Source organism: Planococcus citri, chromosome 2 (assembly GCF_950023065.1).
Source record: "Planococcus citri chromosome 2, ihPlaCitr1.1, whole genome shotgun sequence".
Lineage (NCBI taxonomy): Eukaryota > Metazoa > Arthropoda > Insecta > Hemiptera > Pseudococcidae > Planococcus > Planococcus citri.
Window position 1 is genome coordinate 59804020 of NC_088678.1, and position 25960 is coordinate 59829979.

The following is a 25960-nucleotide window of genomic DNA, read 5'->3' on the forward strand; positions in this document are numbered from 1 at the left end:
TTTTACTTAAAATAAGTACTGTGATTAATTAGAATTCGAACAAATGATCATCTTCAATCCGTTGTACAGGAAAGTTTAGAATTTAAGTTTAGAACATCAGTTTTTCTGTTTTGGCAAATTGAGGATATTCATGATCTATCCATCTGTATTGAGAGTTGCTCACCAGTACTTCCGCAGGAATTTCTCATTTTTGTAGGAAATCAATTGTACTTTGAAGTTAGTTGTTTTGTTGGAATTTGAACTGCATTGATATTGTTTGAATTTGAACTGCATTTATGTATTTCAAGTTTTGAAGGTGATTAGGAAGTTTTTGGCTAGTTTTGTACTTGAGCATGAGAATTTGTTTTACAAGTTCTAATTAATCACAATCGCTTTTGTGATCATTTTGGTGAGAAATAATTAAGAAAAATTATTTTAAATACGATAAGAAGCATGTATTGTATTTGACGATTCTTCAATGATAAAAAAATCCTTCTATTGTCACAGGCAATATTTCTACAATACATAGATAGGCACCTTTATAAATTTAAATAAATTTAAAAAATGCATGAAGATGCGCGGAAAAAGAATTACAAATAAAGTCGATGCCCATATGCAAAAAAGCATTCAAATGGCAACGAAAATGAGCATGAGTTAATTCGTATCTTTTATAATCAATTTTTCGCCGCCAAACAAAAAACAAAATACAATTTTTACACATCTTAAAAGCTAGGTAACCCAACAGTACTGGTACGTGTAAGTAAATTTTCAGTATCAGCAGTGCATCATACAATCGCAGTTTTCTTTTTCCTTCTCATTCTAAAATTAATCTTTGAAGAGACGATTCTTCATGATATGTACAACGGCCAGTGCAATGCAGCAATAATCCTTGAAGCTGTTCGACAACTAATGTGCTGCTGCTTTCATCATGACGATTAATAAACCTATTAAAGAACCGACGATGCAGCCACAAAGTTGCTGTTGTTCTTTTTCTTTCTTTTTACGTAACAACTTTTCAGCAGCGTAGGACTGGAACGAATTATGGTTGGAATTTTTCATCTGGATGTATTCATCGTCAATACTCTGAAAAACAAATCACGACTATAACTATAAGTAGATATTAAATTGTGATTTCGCGTCTTCAGTGACCAGTCTACTACCTACTTATGTACATACCTATTACCTACATATGAGAGAAATTAATTGACGTCGTATAGGCAGGTATTAAAGATTTTTTTAAAAATTCACAAAGGCTGACCAATTGAAAAAAATGATATTTGGTTAATTTTTAAGCTATGCACGATTTGCTTCATTTACTCATGATTAGCTGAAGTCAAGAATTGTTCTAGTTTTAAAAATAGCTCAAGTATAGGTATAGCTTACACTGTAATAGGTAGTGGCGCTATAATTATATGTACCTACCTACTTATTCGTATGCCATGAAATCAGTTCTAATCATTTGATCAATTACAGAAAATGAGAAATGTTCTCAAAAAATGAAATTCATTGTGAGTTTTTACGTAATTTACTCGTCCGCAATCATTGAAAGTCTAATTTTAAAAAACATTGTAAGTTGACTTGAATTTTTACATCAATTCAATTTTCATTTTTTTTTTCAATCAAATACTTATCAATTGAACATCTAATCATTTTTCAAAATAATTCGCTTCTGTATTGTTTATCAACTTGATTTGGTTTGTATCTATCTATTTATGCGATTCAATTTAATTTTCGGTAAAACAAATTTGACTCATATTGTAAGTAGTAAAGGCGTGAACTCGCACCCAGCTTTTTTGGTACCTCTGCACCCAGTACCTATAAACCCAGTTAGTATAGGGTTATATGGAACGTGTTTCGCGAGACGGGATGTGGGGAGGAGGGATGGTCCGCGTACAGGTAGTTTGCAGGTACGATGCGTGTTATCTGTTCTACCCTCTCACCCCTCACACCACCGGCAAGGGGTATTTCCTATACGTGGAGTGCGTCCGATACATTCCCTGCCCTGTACCTTGAAACCCAATACCTATACACTCGTCGCCTTTGTTTTCTACACTATGTGTGTACTGTGTATGTACTCGGAGCGTTGAATTGTGTGGGTAGGTACGTACGTGTATATAAATAGATAGGTACCTATAGTTTTTTTCCTCGGACGTGGGTAGGAACAACACAGTGAGTTTAAATTTTGCTTTGGGAAGTAAAATTGAAGCTCTTACATTACCTTAACCTATAAAGGGTGGAGGGTACTGGAACACAAGTGGAAGGACCTGTAAACCCCCCCCCCCCCCGGTAATTATTATTAGGTACAGTGCGTAATTTTTTACATACACTTGGGTATATTTTTTCGAGTACCTACTTACTTACCTATATGGGTCTATTTGCTCAAGTACAAACTGTACATTTTCTTTCATTCGAGAATGTTTTTTTTTATATATTTTTTTAAAATATGCAATCACGTATGTACTCGTAATTATACGTATATACCTACAGTTGTGTATCCACACAGATCTAATAAGTATCTTCATATTTTTTTCCGAGATTCGGTTTAAGGACCAAAAGTTAGTTTAACAGAAGCGAGTGTAACTACCAATATCCGTACCCCTCGCCCCCTCCCCCTCCACCCTATTTGTGAGAAATATGAGAAATCACACGAAAATATACTTTTACCTACAAATACAATACATTTGAGAGGACCAATTAGTAGAAAAAAGAAGTCTCCACTGACCACACACACATATACATTAGGTACATTAAGGAATGTATACTAGGTAAGCCAGTAGAAAATAAGTACCTATTATAATATGTATAAAATGACCATTGACCAATCATTAGCAAGCTTAGTTGAAAAAATGAAACAAAATAGATTTATCTAGAAAACTGTCAATTGCCAAATAATCTGAAAAAATCGACAAACCATTATATGTACATAGGTACTTATCTAGATCTTTTTTTTTTTTTCTAAATGGCCATATAGCTCAACTGTAGAATGTAGGTACTTAGGTAGGTATGGTGAAGTGTCCTTTTTTTCTTCTTTTTTTTTTTGCAGGTAATGGAATTTTGCGTGAGAAATACTAAGAGATAATTACTATAATGAACTAATGACCACCAGTAATGCTTTAATCTTATTCATTATCAATATATAGGAATTTGTGAGAAAGAGAACTCCAATAATTAACTGTGAAATGTTTCTTTTTCTGGAATATTCTTTTTTTTCTTAAAGAGAAAGCTAATTAGAAATGATCTTTTAAGGATAATAATTATGTAGAAAATAGCCTAGATCTTTCTACTGGCCACCATGAAGTTTCTAGAGAAGGATCACAGGATTGCAGGGTATAAAATAAACCAGAGATTGATTTTAAAAATCAGTTGTTTTCCCAAGTTTGAAAGAGTCTAGAGCTCTTGAGTATCCAAGTACATATGTTCTTACTTTGTGATTTTAGCAGTGTTTATTAGTGTGTTATTTTTTTTGTGGACCTATTTTTCGCGAATTGTTTTCAAACCTACTTCATTTTTTTTTTCATTTTTTTTTTAAATTTCTTTTGCAAACTATTTTTTTCATTTCTTTTTTCGTCATTTTGTTTTTCTCAAAAAAATTGTCTCGTGTTTTTGAGATCAGTACACATTTTGTGTTTTGTGAATTACGTGAATACTTTGAAGAATAAAAATGAAATCTCCCAAGAGTTTATACACTCAAGCTGTGGGCAGAGTTGTTGTATTTTTCAAAAATCCAGAAACCTTTGCCTGGATATACAATTTAAATCCTAAAATGCTTCCAAAAACCATAGCCGAAGATGTTCAGGAGAATTTTTATTTTTATTTTGCGGAGGCTATTGATCGGTATGTTACAACTTATTATTTGAATGAAAATTTGGTTTCAAACACATACAAGAAGTTTGTCAGTGTTGAAGAGATTATCAGTTTATTCAAGCCAAATAAAGCTGTAATTTTGGATCCTCAAGAATTGTTTCAAATAGTTGCTGGTGCAAAGAAGCATTTGAAACACCCAAATCCTTTGGGTGAAAAATTTTGTGTTTATTTTGATAGGTATGTGGTAACTTCAAATCTACCTAATGATATAGTGCTCCCAACAGAAAATTGTTGTTCTCGTTGTTACCAACATTTTATAAAACTTGATACAATACCTAGAATGGTAGACCTATTAGTCCATAAAACTTTTGTTAGATGTATTACATTAAGAAATATACTTGAGAAAATAGTTGATCATGAACTTACTTGTTCATTTTGTTATGTTGTTCCCACTGTATCCATATATCCATTTTATGAATTTATAAACATTTTAGATCGAAATCCTCATCATAAAAGAGATATAGAACAACAAAATATCAGCTATGAATTATGTCAATTTATAGTTAGTGATAATATAAACCCATTTGATTACTACTCTACATACCCTGTAAGAAGAATTTGTCCATAGTACATAGGTATGTGTATCAATCCAAATCAACTTTATTTTTTTTACTTTACATTTACGATGTATTTTAAATCATTATTATTATGGTCAAGATTAAAAACTATGCCAATTTTTTTTCAATACACTACTGTCCCTCTTATTTTTTTTAAATGCTCTGTATTTTTATTAGGCATAGTAACTATTACGTAGTTCAGAAGTACTCTTACCTTATACTTACTTTTTTTTTCTTTGTATTAATCTATACATACTCGTACTTTGTATTATAGCTATCATTATTTTATCTTTTTCTTCTTTTTCTGTGGTAATATAGAAAAATATATGTTCTTTTTAACAAATGAAATCATTTTTTTCTTGAATTAGTGCAGGTAATAACAAAATATTCAAGAAATTGTACACTGACAGAGAGAAATATGTATTGAATTGAAATCTTATAAAAGTATATACATCTTACATTAGGAAATTACTGAATAACTATAAAATATCTTATATTACTAGAGTAAGTATAATTATCCTAAACTAAGGGGAAAAAAACTTACCAAGATACTTACAGAATAATAATAATAATAACAATACATAAACTACAGCTGAATAACTAATATTTATATGAATTGGCTCCCATGTGAAGAGCCATATGCAAATTTCAAAGCAAAGTTGAGTTCATTTACAATTTTTTCTCGACATTGAGTATAAACCTCAACATAAATTTTTTCAGAGAGAATGTTAGATAGTAATGTGAGTTGTTGTACTTCTTCAGAGTTAAACTTGACAAAAGTACCATAAACATCCTTAACAATAGACTCTATAATATCTAGATTATTAAAGTTAATTTTTTGATGACAAACAGCATGAGCCTTTTGGAAGATGTGGTTATACACAGCTGAACACCCAATTTTATACAGATCCAAAGTCTTTATAGTTAAAACTACACAGTTAGACAATTCAAGTAGTTTACACCAAGTCTTTTCTTGAATTATAAATACATCAGGTATTACATTTTCATATATCAAGGCATCAGAAATTATAATAGATTTTTGATTATAAAATTGGCGGAATTGTACTTTAATATAACTATTAATTTCTAAAGTATGTGGTTTGAAATTCTCAGTTGAAGAGAAGTATCGGTTTATAATTTCAATATTTCCAGGTGACATGAGTGCCTGATAGCTTTCCAGATCCAAATAAACACCAGAGCTACTTGTAGGAACATGTTTTGTGAAGTAGATAGTTGGCTGGAAGTCTTTATCAATGTCTGCCCCAATAAGAATTTGTTTTGTACCACTCCAGTTTAATGTGTAAAGATGAGCCAAAATTAAATTTCTGCGATACTTGCGATGTTTTTGTACCACAGATTTTACTTTAGGTTCAGGGTTAACTGTATCTATGGTTACCTGGTTCTGAGATGTTTCAATATTATCAATCAATTCACTCAAGTTTCTACGTTTCTTGCTGTTTGTGTTTCCCATAACAGGGGTGCTCTCTAATACAGACATTGAGGATTCAAGATTTTCACACAAAGATACCATTTTAATAGATTTATGTAGCACAATAAACACAAGTTTTAACAAAATAGCGTGTAACAGAAAAAATATCACACAAGTTATACTCAAGATATACACTTGACCAAACAAGAGACTAAACGCGAACAGAGACTAAACTGGTAATAAAAATTCACATTGCTGAGTTGTGTATATATTAGTAGCATTAGAGAGATAGTCACCTCCCTCCATAGAGAAATTTGGGTGGGAATAAGAAAATCATCCAATGAGAATCAAGTTTTGTAATCGACAATTGTCTGGTTTTTCTAGATGATTTAAGAAACCTTTAATAATAGGTAGAATTTCTGGTGTAGACAAAAGAACCTTTACTAATGTGCATTTGCTGTTTTTCCCTAAGAATATTCTAGAATACAAGTACTTAATGAGTAAATCATTGGTGGTCCTATTATTAGAAAACAACCCTAAGAAATCTCTTAAGGTATAATGACGAGTTTTAAAATACAAATAAACAATACAATACTGGCCACACACAGTAGAGAAATAACCTTGAAGACCTTGGGTATTGTAAGTCCATACTTTGGAATTCTTTTGCATGAATGTGACAAATTCCTGCTTTAGAGGCGGAAATCCGTAACTGTCGAAATATTCTGCTTTCTCTCTAACATCAATATGAATGCATACCCAATGACTGCCTTTTTGTCTACTATTATCCAAGTTAACAATGACAGAACAAGGTAATGATACTTTTGATACAGGTAAGCAATCTGCTGCATATACATTCTCATGAGCAGCGAGAATATGCGAAAGTAAATGTTGTTTCAGTTGTAATGTGTTCATTTCTTCTTGTCATTTACTTTTATTGTTTCAATTATTAAGGGATGAATTTTTGTACAGTTTTTCAAATACTTGAGATACCAAGATTTATACTTGAAAGTAGCCACAACCGAACAAATATAGATACTATTAAAATTACTATCATGTCGACAGTACATGCATTTATTAAATACATTGTCCAATGGAAGGTTTTTAAAAGTAGGACAACCAATTTCATCCAAATCAAGCACTTGCTTCTTTGTAATTTTCTCTAGATATTTTGATCTTTCTATACCTTTAGACAAGATTAAACTTGCATTTCGTGTAACATCTTGCAACAGTTGTATAGCATCTTCAAGATACATGTAACCATCATTCCACTTCAGGCCGTGATAATTTTCTTCCAGCCATCTAACCTCTCTTTGTTTCTTAAAAGATAACTCGCGTACATGAAATGGAGGCTTAACAATACAATGAGTAAAAATGTGAGAACGAACCGACACCACACATATTTCTTTCAATATAAACTTGTTACAATCATCTTTGAAACCTTGAACATCCACGATGAACACGCACATATTTCCTCACGACTGCACAAATACTCATCAACTGGACAAAAAAAAAGGTGTAAGCCCTGTACTTTTATAACTATTTAACTCTATCTCACTCAGAACTACCATACTTAGCTACCAAAATCGATAGAAACATTTCTCCTTTTATCAATTTCAACAATGTTATCATATTCTGCATACATAATTACATTCACACCATCTTCTAATGCCGATGAAAATCCTAAGTCCACACGAACACTTCCATGACGTATAAGACTCCAATGTGTTGGAAGATGGGCGGATAAATCTTGAGTAAGGTCATAACAATATAGTGTGTAGCCTCCTTTAAAGTCTTCATATGAGATATTGTGAGTATGATTTGAGTAATGTATACCTGTACCTTTGAAAAGTGTATTGTATGCCTCAGCATAAAGAGAATTACTATAATCAGGTTGAAGTGCTTTGGAGGGAACTTGATGTCCGTCAACATATAGGCATAGGTAATTGAGATTATAATGATGAAAATTAAAAGGATTGGTTTTAAAATCTCCATTTGCTGATTTATTACTAACCAAAGCCAAAATCACTCGTTTTGGGAGCTGTCCGTTGATGAGGTTATCAATTGTATAACTACGAAGACCGCTTGCCAAAGTAGTAGTTTTAACATCTACTCTTGTTATAGGATATTTTGCTGTGCATTTATCTAAGGTCTTTGAATGAGCAATTAGAATGCTAGGATTTAATTTCATCTTCCGAATGTTCAATGCTGCATCCAAAAATTGTACTTTATATTCATTATTGGTACTAGTAATGAGTGAGAAAGATGGTCGAGAAATAATTAAACGTAATCGAAGTTCAACACCATTTAGTAAGGCACGATCATGATTAAACAAATCACTATGTAAATGACCAAGCATTTCAACAGCTTTGCTACCAGCAATAATAGCCTGACGTTTTTTAAACCCTTCATTTGTGGCATACTCATTCATTTTACCACCCTCATCAGCGTAAAACAAAACATTTTTTAAATGGGTATCCTTTGAGTCGGAATTGTAGTTGAGAATGTTTTCAATGTAGGCTCTGTAGGCATAATTACCAGTAGGTGTAGATACTAGACGCTGGTTCAAATAAATATCAACTTGTGAAAATAAGGAGTGCATCCAATTGTTTACAGGAGCAACAACATCATCATTTCCCAAAGCAGTACCATCACTTTTCGTAACTTTCACTTTCAAGTATAACATAGTATGTGATAAATCCATGTACTCTTCACCTATACCTGGAACTGTGAATTCGATTTGAGATGTCTCACTGAGAGCAGAAATTGGCTTGTATTCCACCCATTCTCCACGTTCTATAGCAACTTGGGTTGGTGGTAAAGCGAATAAGTCCAATTCGGATTTTGTACACTCACAGGAATCAATGTGTAGGAAAGACATTATGGTGTTATGAAAATATATCTTGCGTCACAACGGTGTATTTATTTCTATTTGCTTTTGAGGTTTGACGACGTTTCACTACTTTCTTTCTAGGCTTTGCACTTTTCTTTGTAGTTTTCTTTTGTTTCACAGTTTTATTACTTTTCTTATTAGAACGCGGCGTTTTCTTCGTCTTCGCACCACCAGTTTTACGTTTTGACTGAGTAGATTTCTTACAACGTTTAGTTTTATACCCATTACCTTTCATGTTTCCAAATACAGCATCCATAGCTTTCCGTTTGAGATTCTTGACAGCTTCACTAGTGTGGGTATTGACTGAATCTTTCAACGTTGCCTCAGGTAGATCATCAAGAACATTAATACCACACTGTAATAATTCTTTTCCAACAGCTCTTGCACCAGATTTAAGCAATGGTAAAGCGCCTCTAAAAAGTCCACCAAGAAAACTACCAATGCCATGCCCCCTTTGATAAGGAGAGCCTTGAAAGTATGCCATACCATTACCACCAGCTTGTAACTCGTAATACTCATCAAAAACATTAGTTGGATTTCTGTGATAACGAGCCATTTCGTCTAAAATGCAGCCGCACGTTCAACTTCCCACACAAGAATGGAACAAGTTCGCCACTGTCCTTCCTTATATTTACTTCAACTGTTTCAAAATCTCACTTCAATACTGGTATATAGTAAGGTTCTGTGAATGTGTGACTAATATTTTTTCCAACTTCTCCAGTTTTGACAATCCTTAGCAAAGGCGCCAAAGTATCACCAATAAAGTTAGGTGCTACAACATCACTGTAAATGTACATATGTGGAGGAACATCAAACTGTAAGCTAGGAGGGAAAGGGGATTGTACTGCAAGTGATGAGGTTCTAGAGTCTGCTAAACTCTCTTCAATCTGGTCATGTAAAATTGCACTGGAACTCATTTCCTTAACTAAAACTGTGTATAATGTGAATGTGACTGAATTTTCCAATTCCTCTGGTAATGCAAACCCTAAAACTATTGCCAGAAGGGGGCTAAGAAGAATGGAATGAATTTCTGTCAATCTTGCTGCTGAAATCTCTAATTTTACTCTGTTTGTTATGCTGAAGTAATCAAATTCAAAACCCATAGATGGTGGACCTTTCAATTTTTCATTTAAAAGCAGTAGAAGACTTTCGATGTTGTCATAAATACCATCAGCAACATTGATCACAGTAGTAGAGGAATCATCTTTTACTTCATGTTCAATTTTCATCCAAATATCTTTACTTTTAATATTAGTGAACACAGCAGGGTATTGAATCTCTACCAATGCTACTTCCCAGTCATCTTCTTTCAATGTAATTCTGTTTGCAAGTTTGTTGGTGTAAGATGCCAAAGTATTTTCAGGATACAGTTTCATTGAAGCATTGCTCGGTAAGGTAATATAAAAAGAACTGTTAAACATTTTAAAATATTTTCAACTTCAAACATCTACCAAATCTTTTTCATAAATCCAAGAATTGAATGAGTCCGGATAACCTCTCCACTTAACAAGCAATTGTTTACTGGTCCCTTTACCTTTAGTGCGCAGTATTTTATCTATTTTAAAATCAGCATTCAGATCAAAATTAATTTTTTGCAACTCTGCTTCGTAAAATTTACCTTCAAGCACTTCCCCATTTAAATCTTCAACTTCATACACAGGTAACACATGTCCTATCACTCTCTTTACTTTGAAAACTTCTTCGGTAAAATTAGTTTCATATCCTTTTTCAAATGTTCCTTTTTCTTTGCGTAATCTTACATAGTCATTTACTTGAAGTTTTGGCTTCTTATAAATAGTCTTATCCAGTAAATCCATGTTACCGTAGGTATTTTTGTAAACTTGTAAAATATTATTCTCACTTACACTATTTGGTGACATACGGATGGTGCGATGATAGGAATTATTGTAACCATTTACCAAGTCTTGCAATACATCAATGTAACGTTGGGTGTTCATATAGTGTAAATACCGCCACATCTTTGTTTTCAGGGTTCTATTGAAGCGTTCAATTACTGCTGCTTTTACATCTGGGTTTTGTGTAGTGTAATGGTTGATGTTGTTATCCTTGAAAAATTTTTGTACGTTTTGGGCAATGAATTCACTACCTTTATCTGTTTGTAAATCACGGGGTTTTTGAGAGTTGATAATTTTTCCAAATGCTGAAATGATATCTGTTGATGATTTAGTTTTTAATGGCTCCACATAAGCTTTTTTACTGAACACATCGATCACTGTCAACAGGTACTTCATACCATCATTATTTTTACTTAAATTTTGTAAATCAACCAGATCGGCTTGCCAAAGATCATTAATATTATTAGTTATGTAGCAATTCCTTTTAAATGTTCTTAGTGCTGGCTTGAATAATGTATATGTGTCTTGTCCTCTTAGCCAATCATTTACTCTTTGAGAATGTATTTCATTTTTTACACGTTTCACCAAAGGAGCTGCTCCAGAAAAGGATGTTGCTTCAGCTTTGTTATAATACAAGTTTTCTAAGATTTTTAGATTTTTATCTTCATTTATGCTGTCCATGTTTACTTAAAAGTTAACCAAGAATGTCTTTTCTTCATTAAACGATTACTTTCTAATATTGCCTGTTGTTTACTGGCACGAGTCATAGGTTTTAAAAGTGGTGAATTTTTATCAACTAGCTCCACACCTTCAAAGTCTTCTTCTTCATAAATGGGTGCAACTTGTGATAAAGCTTTCCACCTAAATGTGTTTCCTATAAAGTCTCTAGGTACATTTAAATTTTTCAACGCATGTCCAAAAGCATACCATCCGTTAGCAGGTCCAACTGTTGTTCTATTGCGCATAAAATCACTCACCAGGTCTGCAATGTTAGATCTAGGTATTTTTTCTCCATGAACATACACGGTACCAGCATCATCCCATGTTATTACATTAGTATCCCTTATCCAGTTAAGAAATCTTATAGCCTTCTGTCTAAATGTTTTGGGTAATGGTGCCAAAATATGATGTTCAGATAAACTTCTAGTACCATCTAGTAATGATTTCTCAAAGTCAGGGTGTTGGCGGGATGGTATAATTGCTCTGGATATATTTGCCTTTTCAACATCTGCACGGTCCACAATTGGTAAAACCAAAGGTTTTCTAACATTATTAGTCCTATGGAAATATTTTTGAAGAGTCTGATAGTACATATTCCACTTATCTCGATCATCTAGCTGGTTATCACTCAATACTCTGGACATTTCTTTTTCCAACTCATGAATAGTGAGTTTGGCTGGGCCTGCTATTACAGGATCGTTTGTATAAGTAGGTACAGTATGGATAGGAGGAGGAGGAGCTGGTGATACATGATTAATTAAACGCTCGGCATTCCAAGCATCCGCTGGTACCAACATCATTTTCTTGATTTTAGAATCCATTTTAATGTGATGTAATATAATTCAATAAAGTGTTCAAGGCTGCTCCAAGAAGAATTGGTAAGAATACCCCTTTCCCAGTTTGAACCAATTGCTTTCTCTTATGTTTCCACGATGCTCTTCTTTGAACAAGCGTACGCAATAACCGCTTATAACGAGCTAAATTCTTCTTCTGATGTGAACTTAATGGTACTGTTCCTTTTAAAGTATTCAAGGCACACTCACAAATGGCATTAATTAATTTTACATCCGCATTTTTTAATATATTCACACGTTGCGTACTATTTACTTTGGGTAGAGCCTTAAGGAGCTCAATGTTGTTCTTCACATTAAGAGACATTTTGCAAAACTGACTTTTTTATTAAGAAAACAAAAGTATTTATTCATTTCCTGCGAACATAAGCATAGCAGCCTTTATCAGATGGGAAAATGTTGGTACGATACCGAATTTCATCAGGGGTACTTTGTTTCAAATCAAGTAACAGATATCCATGAGGTTGAGATGTTGCATCGTTATAAGCTTCTTGTAAAAATCTTGGGTCCTCTGGACTTATTTGCCTAGCTAGATGTCGGATCTGTGCCTTATCTCTAGGATTCTTAAAGTATACAATGTAGTGAGCATTGAGAGAAATATCACGTTGTCCTTTACCCTGATGAAAAAGGTTCTGTGTTATGTAAAACACACTTATATTCTTATGGTGACATCCTTTTGTGAATAAATCGACCACTTTGTTATCTGCTTCACGCATTAAATCGTCAATAATTACCAAACGAGGTTTATTATCTGGAAACGCAGCATTTGGTAAGCCTTCTTCAAAATGAATCTCAGGATGTTCCGAATACCAAGGTTGCCACTCAGCATAACACCATATAATTTCGTGAAATTTTGTATCACATATTACATCTAAGTACTTTAAAAATTTTATTACAAACTGGGTTTTACCACACCCCGAAGGTCCTGCTACAATTGCAGAAAAGGGGTGTTTCCATTCGATATCCATAACTCAGTTTTGAAAAAAAAAACAACTTCACTAAACGATACACTTCTTATCAATGATAGAAAATTTTCACTGCATTCTTTTTTTATATGTAGGTACCTACTTATATTATGTTCAAACACTAATGTATACCTACTAAACAAACGAATTAAATGAATAAATAATTAAAACCTGCTTATCAAATTAAAAGGAATTATGGGGGGGAGGGGGGGGGGGTTACGGGTCCTTCCACTTGTGTTCCAGTACCCTCCACCCTTTATAGGTTAAGGTAATGTAAGAGTTTCAATTTTACTTCCCAAAGCAAAATTTAAACTCACTGTGTTGTTCCTACCCACATTCGAGGAAAAAAAAGTATAGGTACCTACCTATTTATATACACGTACGTACCTACCCCAAAAAAAAAATCGTGCATATCGCATAAGCCAAACATACTGATTTTCAACGCTCGAATACATACACACATAGTGTAGAAAACGAATGCAATGAGTGTATAGGTATTGGGTTCCAAGGTACAGGGCAGGGAATGCATCGGACTCACTCCACGTACGTATGTATATGTACAAAATACCCATTGCCGGTGATGGTAGTGGTGGGAGGGGTAGAACAGATAACACACATCGTATACCTGCAAACTACCTGTACGCGGACCATCCCTCCTCCCCGCATCCCGCCTCGCGAAACACGTTCCATATAACCCTATACTAACTGGGTTTATAGGTACTGGGTGCAGAGGTACCAAAAAAGCTGGGTGCGAGTTCACCCGATTGAGGAAAACTTCGCCCATCACACGCCGAAAAATTCGCGGCGAGAAATTCGGACTATTCGCTGGATACTTTGCGTATTATTAAGCCTACAATTTCGCGCATTCGCCCATAAGATTGCTCATGCGCGATCGCTCATCATTTCAATGGCGTTTGCGCATCGGGCGATATTACAGGCGAAATTATCCGCGCAGTAATTAGCGAAATATCCAGCGTTTAGTCCTAAATTATCGCCGGTGAATTTAATGGCGTCTACCAACGAGTTTCACATGTTTTTGATTAAAATAACGGTTGCATTTTTAAAATTTAAAAAGTCGAAAAAGTGGAGTAATTCTGTACGATTTAACTTTATTCTGACAGGCACGAATTCCTACCGAAGTTTGGGATTTTTCCCATCTCCTTTTGGTCACTAAAATTTCCTATACCTACACGGGGATCGAACCTGGGACCTCTCGTTCCTAAAACCCTAAACCTAACCCTACGTCTACCAGTGCCTTAAGGAGAATTGGACATGAAACGAATACTTTGCTTGCAAGCACGCGTTGCTATTAAATTGCTCTTATTTAGGCTGTGGCAGTCCCTCGGTGGCGTAGTAGGTAGAGTCGCGGACCTCCGTTCACGAGGTACCCGGTTCAAACCCAGCTACAGAGGCAAGCTTGTGCGTGTAATTAAAAAATCTTTCGTGCAATTATCAACATTACACGCCAAGTACCGTGGGACTACCAGTTTAGCCGAGCTAACAGATAATGCACGCCATCTGTTAGCAGAATCAAAAAGCTGAAACTGGTTCGAGCGTCTATAGAGGTCAACACTGAGGAGCTCAGGGTCTCTAAACTACCCGGCTAGCTCCAAGGTGCTTGTGTAGATGTCACTAGAAAGCAACGGGAAACTACTAGTGGAAGCTCGAAACAACGTCGATTCCCCAGAATAATCGCAGTGGCAATAGGCATTCGCCTCGCCCTGTTAGGGTACCACAAAAATGCGATTTCCAATGTCCTGTAAAGGACAAGGAACCACGACAACGAGGCTGTGGCATGTTTGATTTGTGCAGAAACCCTCCCATTTTTACTACACATCTTCAAATAGAAAAATTTACGCAGGTTTTTTGCTATAAAAAATTAATTTAAATTATTTTCTTTTAATTTCAGTTGAACTGAAAATTTTCAAGCTAAATTCAGAAATTTTTTAAATTTTATTTAAAAATATTATGAAATAATGAAAAAAAAATTGAAAATGCATTTCAATTGAATTGATTTTTTTTGTAAATTTATTGAATAAATTTGCAAACTGTTTTTTTTATTTATCATTATTTTGGGGGAAAAGTTATGTATTTAGTAAAATGAAATTAAAAAAATTTCGGCATTCAGTTTCAAGTTATAATTTTTGATTTCACATTGAACTTAAAATTTTGTTTTTTTGAGTGGGGGTAGGGAGGGGTTGAAATTCGAGTGACTGCATGCTGTGGTTTTTCTAAGAATTGATGATTTTTGGACTCAGCTTCAAAATTTTTGTTTTTTAAAATTTCTCTGCTTAGAATTTATTGATAATTTGGTTTAAAACTATAAACATTTTCAAAATTATTTTGCATTGAATTTTTGCTTTTTGAAATTCGATATGTCAGTGAAGAATTTTTTCAGAGAGTTTAAAAACTGAGCACACTTTTCAAAATTTCATTTCAAAAATTAAAAAGTAATTTATTTATTTCTTTACTTTTTAAACTTTCATCCGAAAATGAAATGTTTGTATTTTTTTCAAATTCTCATAACCATTAAATTGTTAATCAAATAGGTAGTAAAAAAATTAATGCAAAAATTTTAAATGGGTAATTTTAAATTTAAATTTTGAAAAAATGAAAATAAGACTTTTTGATTGACTATAAATACAATTTAAAAACAAAAAAATAAACAGCAAACATAAATTTTGGAGAAATGTTTGCCATTATTTCACTCAAATTCAAATTCCAGGGTAAAATAGGTACTTGAAATGCCCCATTGCCCCTGTCCTCAGATTTCTTGAAATTCTGATGAAACATTGTTTGGTAAGGTAGAGTGGGGTAAATATTTGACGAAAAAATGTATTTCTATGACGAGTTTTTTACATAAAAAACATCAGAAAAAAATCAATAGTTGATTTTTTGTTCATTTTAGCGAGTTTAAAAAAAAATAATTTTTCAACATTTTTCACTCCAAAGTTATCGAATTTTTAACCAAATCAAGACCACGAATACATCAAAAGTTAGCAAATGACACGTAGAATACAGTGAGTGTGTTGAAAATGCAAAAAAATAGAAAAATAAAAAAATATTGCTCACTTTGCAAAAGTTGATTTTCAAATTTTCAAATTGCAATTTTTTCCACGATTTGTGGACTAAATTGTACCAAAATTTCACCATTGATAGAAAACTCTCTGAAACATAAGTGGTACAAATTTCAGCTTCATCCGTGCGATAGTCTTCTCACAGCGCCATATCAAAGTGTCACTAATCAAATAATGCTTTGCAATTACCCCACTCTACCTTACCTACTTGTACCTACGTTGAAAAAAATGTTGGAACCAACAAAATTTCCGCCACCTCACTCCTTTGCCCTCAATGGTGAAAGAACGCTTTTTAGAAGGGGAAAAATAATGCTTCAACGAATTTTGAATAAACATTTTTGAATTCACCCAAAATATGTATAATTATGGAGTAACCATGAATCTAGCAACGTGAATTTTTTCGAAGTTTTTTGTTTTTGGCCCCCAGGGGTGGATATTTACAAAAGGAAATTCGAAACCCAAAAAAAAGTTTTTTCACCATTGTGGACAAAGGAGTGGGATGGGGGAAATTTTATTGGCTCTAACATTTTTTAAACGTACCCAACAATGTTTCACCTAAATTTCAAAAATTTGAGGACAGAGGCATTTCCCCTGTTTCACCCTGGAATACCCCTTACTGCCTGATTGTAATATAGAGCGAATGCGTGCGCATTGCACAATAAGTTCCCCTTCCATAAAATGGTTAAAGCGAATTTATCATCAAATTTTCATTTTCAAAATGTTTGCTGATAAATTCGCTACAGTGCTACACACTTTGCATTGCTCTGCTATAGCTTAAAAAATCGCCAAACCAGAATTTATTCTTGTGGGCGACATTTGAAGCGAAGTAATGCGCTACACATTGAATACGCGAATTTTCAAGCAAATTTTTGGGCGAGTTTGGAACTACATTTTTCGTGGGCGAATAAACTGGCAATATTTTGAGCGAATTGAACGTAAAATTTTGTAAACTCCATTCATTCGTGAAAACGCACCACTATATGGGCAAATTTATCAGCGATCGGCGATAGCTTGGGCAAATTTGTCAGCGATTGGCGATATTTTCCCCAAGCGGGCACGCCTTTACTACTATTGTAGGTACTTATTATTTAATTTTTATTTATTTAATATAGACCCAATTTTTTTGAAAAAATTACTTATTCGATTTCTAGTTACGGAATAATTTAATTTACCTGATTTCAATTTCATTTTTTTAAAAAAAAGGATATAGGTAGGTATCTAATTTTTATCGTCTTATTAATTTGAGTTAATTTTTTAAATTTAATTCTTACATTTTACATTGATTCAATTTTCATTTCATAAATTTGATTGCATTTTCTCTTTTAGATAAATGAGCTGAGTTGATTTTTATTCGTTGATTCAATTTTTTACTTGGGCATTAAAATCATAATTTTAATTTTATTTTTCAAACATTACTCGATATTCAGTTTTTAATTTAATTGAATTTTTAAGTTGATTTCATTTCGGTCTTTTCACTTTAATATTACTCGGGTCAAAAAATTGATAAACGAAAATTGTATTAGGTAGGTTAGGTACCAATAAAGTAAAGAATTGAAACAAACTTTGAAAAATTAAAATTTAAACAACGTAGATAATAATATTAAAATACATCGACAAATTGAAAAATTTTTCAATGAAAATTAAATTACCTACCCGTGTCAATTTATTTTTGTACGATTCGTACAATTCGTCTCCTTCCATGTTGATCTGTCCTCTAAACTGTTCTAACACATATTTCTTAATTTTCAAATGTTCTTGTTCAAGCCGATCCCATTCTACATAAGGCTTATTCCCATCAGTGCATTCTTGAAGAACTGTCGTCATAAGTCGGTGATAAGTTTCTTTGGCTTTTGTTAATGCCGATTGATTGCAGGATTCTGCTTTATCTTTGTTGGAAATTTTGAAATGGGAATAGTCCATGTCAATATCCTGTAATAATAGAAATAGGTATATATATTTATTTTATGCGAGAAAAATAGAACTCATTTCACACTTACTTGTTCCAATAATGATCTGTATGCTTCGGTATATTCCTCTCCATATTCTTCGCAAAACTGTTTCACAACTTGATCTCTACATTCAACGTGCTTCGCTTCCAACTCTTTGCTGGTTAGATATCGTTTAATGTCTTCATTACTTGACATATTTGTAAGCATCTGTCGGCGATAAGATTCTTTAGCATTGGCAAATACCAGTTGATTACCGATTGTGACTATATTTTGGTTGGAAGCTTTAAATTGTTCGTATCCATTATCGATATCCTGTAAAGCCAAACAACTGTAATAGTTATTGTTTAAAAAAATCCAAGATTTATTGAAATTAAGAATGGCGTACCTCTTCCAGCCTGATTCGGTACGACATGAAAATATCACTTCCATCAGCTTTACAATTTTTTCCAAACATTACTAGGACTTCATTTTTACATCTCGCGTGCTCCATTAGGAGTTCTTCGGAGTTTATGTACGGTTTAGGGCCCTCAAAAATCTGCATCATAAGCCGACAGTAGGTATCTTTGGCCTCTGTAAATGCTGATTGTATTTTCACTTCCATTTTATTTCTGTTAAGAGATTTATATGTGTTATAATCCCTGTCCATTTCCTAAAAAAAATTTTAAAAAAATGGTTCTAGCTCGAGTGTTTTGAAAATAGGTATGAAAGTATAATTATTAATCGCAGCGTACATAATTATGTATAGCAGTGTAAATTAAATAGGTAGGTAGGTAGGTAGGTACCTGTTCCAATCGAATTCTATATTGTTCAGAAAATTCATCTCCCCCAATTTTACGTTGGTTTGTAAATTTTTCTACAGCCTTCGCTTTACATTTTCGATGCTCTGCCTCCAACTCTTCGCAACTGAGGTACGGATTAGCAGCTTCACAGGCTGCCATTATGAGCTGATGATAAGCTTCCTTCGCTGCTGAAGCAGCAGATTGATTACCTGCTTCAGCAGTCGCCTTTTTTGGATATAAAATGATTACAATGAGTGATTTTGAAAAAAATATAGAAATAATCGCGTAGTTTTTAATTTATAGGTTCTTACTGCGAGAATAGATTTCGGCTGAGGAATACCATCTCCGCTGAACACCTCCATGTAGCATTTGAAATATTGCACTAAACCCTTAACTTTGACCTTTTCACCGCCAATTTCTTTTTGAATTATGTTTTCGGAGGAAAGCAGCATTGGAACAAATTGTTCCAAACAAGTCTTGAATGAATCTTCCATATCTGTAATCAAAATATAGATACATGGGTATTTGAGCAGCTGCAGTGGAAAGAGCCAGGTTAACACGATAATAACCAACATACCAGATAATCGCCCATCGAAATTGGGATTTGTTGTAACTTTGAAGCCAGGGTGAGGCATCAAGAAGCATTGAATATCATCAAAACATGATCTAATGTGTTTCCTCAATGATTGCAGCTCTGAGTGCAGTACATCTGCAACCTTCGTCGAAGTAAAAATGAGTATTATAATCACAAAAAATTATAATTATGCGTTTCAGTTCATTGTTCTCCTCATCAATACAAGGTATATCATAACAAATCTTAATCCTCCTTCAAAGTGGTTATTATGCGACTCATCCGGGCTAATAATAGTATGCATGTTTGCCTAACTAGTGCAGTTATTTACAAAGTTATAAATGGAGATTTGAATCGAATTATTAAAAACCATCCTTTTTTTACCTCCTGCAAAAAAAAAGAAAAAAAAGAAAACAATTTTTTCCTCTTTAAAATTACGCAAAATTTAAGGAAAGTATAGGAAGCAGTTTTTTTAAACTAGCTGATAATAATTATACTTAGGTACCTGCGATGTTTCATGAATTTTGGCCTTTGGACGATTTAATAAGAGGAAAATTTTTTCTTGCATTTTCATGCTTCCCCCATCCCATAATTTTAAACGTACATAAGGAAATGGGTGTTGCACGGCGCGGCGCACCATTAGAAAGAGACAAAGAGTAAAGAGTAAACTTTTCTCCATACAAGAGTTACTGTTCAAGTAATAGGTATCAATAATACAAACATTTGAAGAGGACATTTTTTGTTTTTGGAAAAATGGCGAACAAAATTTGATAGGTATCAATAGCCGCAAAGCACAACTCCTCGATCTACCTATAGCCCAGTCAAATAGCAGAAAAAAATGGGCGAACCCAAACATAATTGCAAACAAAGGTTTTTTTGGTGAATATTGTCTAGGATGGTGATGGTGTGCTGAATAACATACTAAAAGTCCCCGCCCCTACCCCACGAGCTGACCCCCCACAGTGTATCAAAGCCCCCAAAATCAGTTTTTCATCAAAAACTCCTGAAATATTGAATTTTGAGTAAAATGAGCCCAGCGATCATTTCATCTCCTCTTCAATACCTATCAAATGAGCTATCGACCAACTCCCTAGCCTCAAGGGGGGTGGCGCTACGACCCCTCAAAGTGACGTGATTTCAATAATTTTACATTTTATGATTTGGGACTTGTAACCTGTTCTAAATGATAAAATGAAGTCAAACTTGGGGAATGGGATTCTTTTGAGAGCTAGAGTTGACCTCTGGAGTGGGGAGGGTCAAAGTTGAAAATTACAGAAAGATCATTTTTTTGGAGGGGCATAACATGACCCCAAATGGATGAAAAGGGCCAAAAAGCATACCATCGGACAGTACCCTATCTGTGATCAACATATCCCACCAAATTTCAGCTTCCTAGGTCATCCCCACCCCATTTAAAGCGGAATTAAGCTAAAAATCCCCTTATTTTGCCCCTATTTTCGGTTTTTTCCATCAAAAAAAGGAGTGGGGATGACCTAGGAAGCTGAAATTTGGATATGTTGATTGCAATGGGAATACTGTCTTATGGTATGATTTTGGACCCTTTTCATCCATTTGGGGTGATATCGCACCTCGGGAGTAATAAGGTCACATCTCAAATAAGATTGATTTTGACGTTTTTGCATTTTTGGGGTTTGTATAACCCCCCTCAACCAAAAATTACACTTTGAGTTGGGTACATTATCGAGATCTTGTAAAAAACGCAAATGGCCTAACTCAAAATCTCAACAACATTGCAAGTTGTTTGGAGTTATAAGGGTATATCTCAAAAAAACTCCACCTTTTTTGAGCAAATTTCATACATACAAAGTGTTAACAAATAGTTTTGATTGTTGTGAATGTTTGTCAGTTAGAAATAGTCACAAGGAGTGCATTTTTTATTGGTTTGTACCAAATGGAAATTTTTTTTAAAATTGATCACTTTTCAGAAAAATGAATTTGCACATACCTATCATGAAATTTTAGTTTTTTGAGAAAAACTCAAAAACTAAGCACTCTAGAAAAAAAACTAACGACATTATGTCGATTGGAAATTTAATTCTCTACAACTTTGTTGTCATGAAATTTTTTTTGGACGCTTCCTTTCGCCTCCACATCAACTTTAATGAAAGGTTATAACTCAAAATGTTTTCCAAACATTGAAATATTTCCTCTTTAAGATTTTATTTTTCAAAGTGTTCTTATGCTAAATGAAGGTAGGATACCAGATCTTTAAAATGATGTGCTATTCATTCCTCACAATTAATTATAAGTTAATAAAAATAATGAATCAAGTTTTTTAAAAAAAGAAAATCACTCTCCTGTAAAATTTCACTTTTTTGAGATGTGACCTTATTACTCCCGAGGTGCGATATTATGCCCCTCCAAAAAAAATGACCTTTCTGTAATTTTCAACTTTGACCCTCCCCACTCCACAGGTCAACTCTAGCTCTCAAAAGAATCCCATTTCCCAAGTTCGACTTCATTTTATCAATTGGAACAGGTAACAAGTCCCAAATCATAAAGTGTAAAATTATTGAAATCACGTCACTTTGAGGGGTCGTAGCGCCACCCCACTTGAGGCTAGGGAGTTGGTCGATAGCTCATTTGATAGGTATTGGGGAGGAGATGAAATGATCACTGGGCTCATTTTACTCAAAATTCAATATTTCAGGAGTTTTTGATGAAAAACTGATTTTGGGGGCTTTGATCCACTGTGGGGGGGTTAACTCGTGGGGTAGGGGCGGGGACTTTTAGTATGTTATTCAGCACACCACCCTAGACAATATTCACCAAAAAAACCTTTGTTTGTAATTATGTTTGGGTCAAATTGCATATTGACTGTGCGTGAATACTCAGCTCCTTCAAATCTCAAGTTAGACAACCCTACATAGGATACTTTTATTATGCACGATAAGTTGTCTACGCATCACTTTGAAGGATAACCATTTGTTATGGGACATGTATAATGAGATTATGAATAATGATGTAAGCATTCTCAGAAATATGGATATACAAACCTCCAACATTTTGTCTAAAATTTTGCGTCCTCCTTCCGATCCATAATTCGCCTCATATGGGTAACTCCAGTCTCTGATAAGGAATTGCAATTTCTGAAATGGTTTATGGCCAGTTTCTTCCATAGCCAGGCATCCATATTTGGTGAACAACTACATAAGTACAAATAGATAGTTTTTTTTAGGGTGTATTAGATTCAAGATTAGTTCTACAATATCAATATGTGAATATTTCACCGTATTCCATTCCATTTATCTATGCTAAAAAAAAAAAAAAATAGATATCTACGTGTAACGTTTAAATTTTACGGAACATTCAGTGACTCGTCTGTCCCCTTTTTCCATTAAAATTAAAAAAAGAACGCACATCCTTTGATCTCATTACATTACTATAGGTATATACATATTTTTAAAAATTAAATGCCTCCTCCAAAGGAAATATTTACAAATTCACTGAATAAGATCACTGAATGTGATGATAACCCTATTTACCTACCTCTAAATGCTGCAAATCGTCTTCTTGAATATTATGAAATAAATTATAAACTTGGATCGAGCTCAACATGGTACTCAAAGCGAAAACAGTGGCGCAATCTTGGATTGTGCTTTTACCATCAAACGTTCCTTGGGTATCAAGAAAAATGACTGCTACCTAAATAGGAATTGGATAACTTAAGTCTAGGTATAGGTGCATGAAATTAATTGTGCTAATAAAAGACGAACCTACCAATCCCAATGAGTAAAAAAATTTGGATCAAGACATTTAAAAAAAAAGGCAAATAATTTTGGTAAACTTTTACCTCCGGATACCTGATACCTATCAATTAAAATTTTATGCAATTGTAATGAGGAATTGAAACAATTGTCAATGAAGAATTTTTTCAAAAATGAGGTACCTATAATAGTGAAACTTATACTTACTCTTTCATTATTAGGTAAAGTAAGACAGAATATTTCGGACCACATTAGAATACCAGTAGTTGTACGCTCCGATCCTCCTCGCCAAGAAAATCCTTCCAAAGGACGATTCACATCTCCCAACCAACTGCCTTTCATGGGCTGGCTAGACTTGCACTAGAAAAGCACAAAATGTAATTTATTAAATGGAACTCGAATAAGAAATTAAACTAATTACATTTACCTATCATTAATTAATTAATTTAAGATGATTTTATCAATTCATTAAATTATTTTATAATAATTATCATAAAGAAGTCGGCGACATTTCATGGTCACCTCAGATTTATTTGTATTATATTTTTCATTTTAATAGTTATAGGTATTAATATGTATCGAATGAATAAAATAGGTAACAGACACTCGACTGTACGAATAAAATTAATGTTACAAACTGACCAACTGAATTCTACACTGAAACTCTAGAGTCTGTCTATAAGGTTTGTATTAGATATAGGTAGGTATTAGGTATAGGTATTAGGAAAATATCTTAGGGATTCATTTTACGGTGCAGCCTTTGTAAAATTCCAGTGTTGTTAGATGATAGGTAGGTACCTTAATGACTATAACCACACCCCTTCTCGTAAAAGTGTTACCAGTGGTCACAACTAATCTGTCGTAATTTTATTTCACAGACGTGAAAGTACATTATCATGACAGCAGGCGCCATCGATATTTTTAGATATCGATTTTTCGACTCATCACAGCTGATTAATTTAAGCGCAGAAAATTTTTATAATAAAAAAATAAAAAAATAGAAAACAACCAGGCATTTTACACTGTAAGGTATGTAATGTAGTTAGATAGGTACCTATCTAGTTGTTTGGAACACGTGTCAAAAGAAATGAAATCCCATAACTTACCACATGATTCATATACCTTAGGAAGAAATCCAAAAGGAAAGATTTGCCTTTACGAAAGCTTCCAGCTACCGATACCACCACAGCATTGCAGTCTTTAATGTCATCCCGTAGTAAAGCATCTTCCAAAGCTTTCACATTCAATTCAAATTTATGTTGTCCATTTGATGTTACAATCGGGATTGGATAAGCTTGATGCATAGTTTTAGAATTTGAATAAATATGCTTTCTTTCCTATTTTAAAATGGTGTATTAAATTAGACACTTTTTACAACACTCAAAATCATTTATACCTACGTACGAAGCATTAAAACGTGCGCGTGTTAACAACTCACTAAATAAAAAAGAGAATAAGTATTATTAAGGCGAAATTTTTTACACTCTTCGCGTAGGCATAAGTGCTAGTGCCTATTGCAAATTTCAGAAAATTCGATCATGCGCAGTAGGTATATTTGTGTTTCATTTATTTTTATTTTCGGTACACCATGAGTCACTCTGTATTTTTTTATCAAAAAAAAAATCGTCCACTCTGCCAGTTAATTAGAAACAATCGTCGATCCAGCTTATTGCGTCAAATTTTATCCACGTGCTTACTTGTACACTCACTTATTGTTACGTACATATGTACTCGTATGTAGATGAGTAAATAGATATACTACCTACTTGCTTTAAAAATGATTTGAAAATAAATTGATAGGTAAGTTGTAACGACGATACACGCGGATACACACATAATGGTATGCTGACTCGTTTTCTTTTTCCAAGAAAAACCTTCCTTAAATTCCCATGGAAATTTATGGATTTGAAAGTTTCCAGAAATTTTCCCCATACCGGAAAGTGTACATGGAAAATTTCCCATCATTTCTACAAAATATGATACATTTTTAGCTCTTTTGCATCACTAATTTTCATCAATTTTTATTCTCGAAAGATGAAACGTCATTTTTTTTTTGACGGAGAAAAAAAAGCGTCGATGAGCCATTTGTGTTAAATATTTATTATCTACTTGTTCTCAGGCCTAATGGAATTGTACGAGTTGTTGAAAAAGAACGTAGGTACCTACTTGCTTCCAAATTAATATTAAAGCCAGGTATTTCCAATAAGATGGTGCTCGTAATGAGCCAACGAATCCATATTCCATTTACGTATACGTCAAAAGTGGAGTAAGACGGCGACACTTCCCGGATTTGCTGAAAAAAAATTCACATCCAAATGAACGAAAGACTCATATCAGACGAGCGAGGGCTTAACATTCAAAAACACACAAGGGAAGCATCCCAACTAATATAAAAATTTTCAAACCAGATAAACGGGAATCAAAAAGGATCTCAAAATACACCCTCAGTGAAAATTTCAAGAAATTAGTTCATTTTTCAATTTTTTTAGCAAATTACTAAAAATACAAATTTGACCCATTTCTAATGAAAAAAAAATCGAAATTTTATCAAATTAATATTGGAGGCCGAAATTTGATATGTGTCCTATTTTCGTCTTCCTGAGTCGATTACTGATGATTTTGAAACTTTCTGGAGCCTCCAGTGGATTTTTGAACTGTCCAGGATTTGACAAAACACTCCAAGACAGGTAAAAAGCGCTCGTTCAAATCCCAAATCCCAACTCTTCTCCAGTGATTATTTTTTCT

The 25960-nt window shown here is 33.7% G+C and overlaps 1 protein-coding gene across 2 annotated transcripts; it reads right to left on the minus strand.

Moving 5' to 3' along the window:
• Positions 1-409: 409 nt before the first annotated feature.
• LOC135836858 (atlastin-like) lies at positions 410-24705 on the minus strand. Of its 2 annotated transcripts, none has more exons than XM_065351916.1 (11): positions 24322-24705; positions 23423-23575; positions 22998-23153; positions 22505-22654; positions 19494-19632; positions 19228-19412; positions 18920-19141; positions 18523-18786; positions 18186-18449; positions 17842-18117; positions 410-1062 (listed from the first exon to the last, which is right to left on the minus strand). In XM_065351916.1, exons 1-11 carry the CDS (start codon positions 24517-24519, stop codon positions 886-888), a joined length of 2184 nt encoding a protein of 727 aa, XP_065207988.1. In that variant the 5' UTR covers positions 24520-24705; the 3' UTR covers positions 410-885. The 2 variants fall into 2 exon arrangements, with proteins under 2 accessions (XP_065207988.1, XP_065207989.1); XM_065351917.1 differs by having other exon boundaries at positions 24338-24471.
• Positions 24706-25960: the final 1255 nt, after the last annotated feature.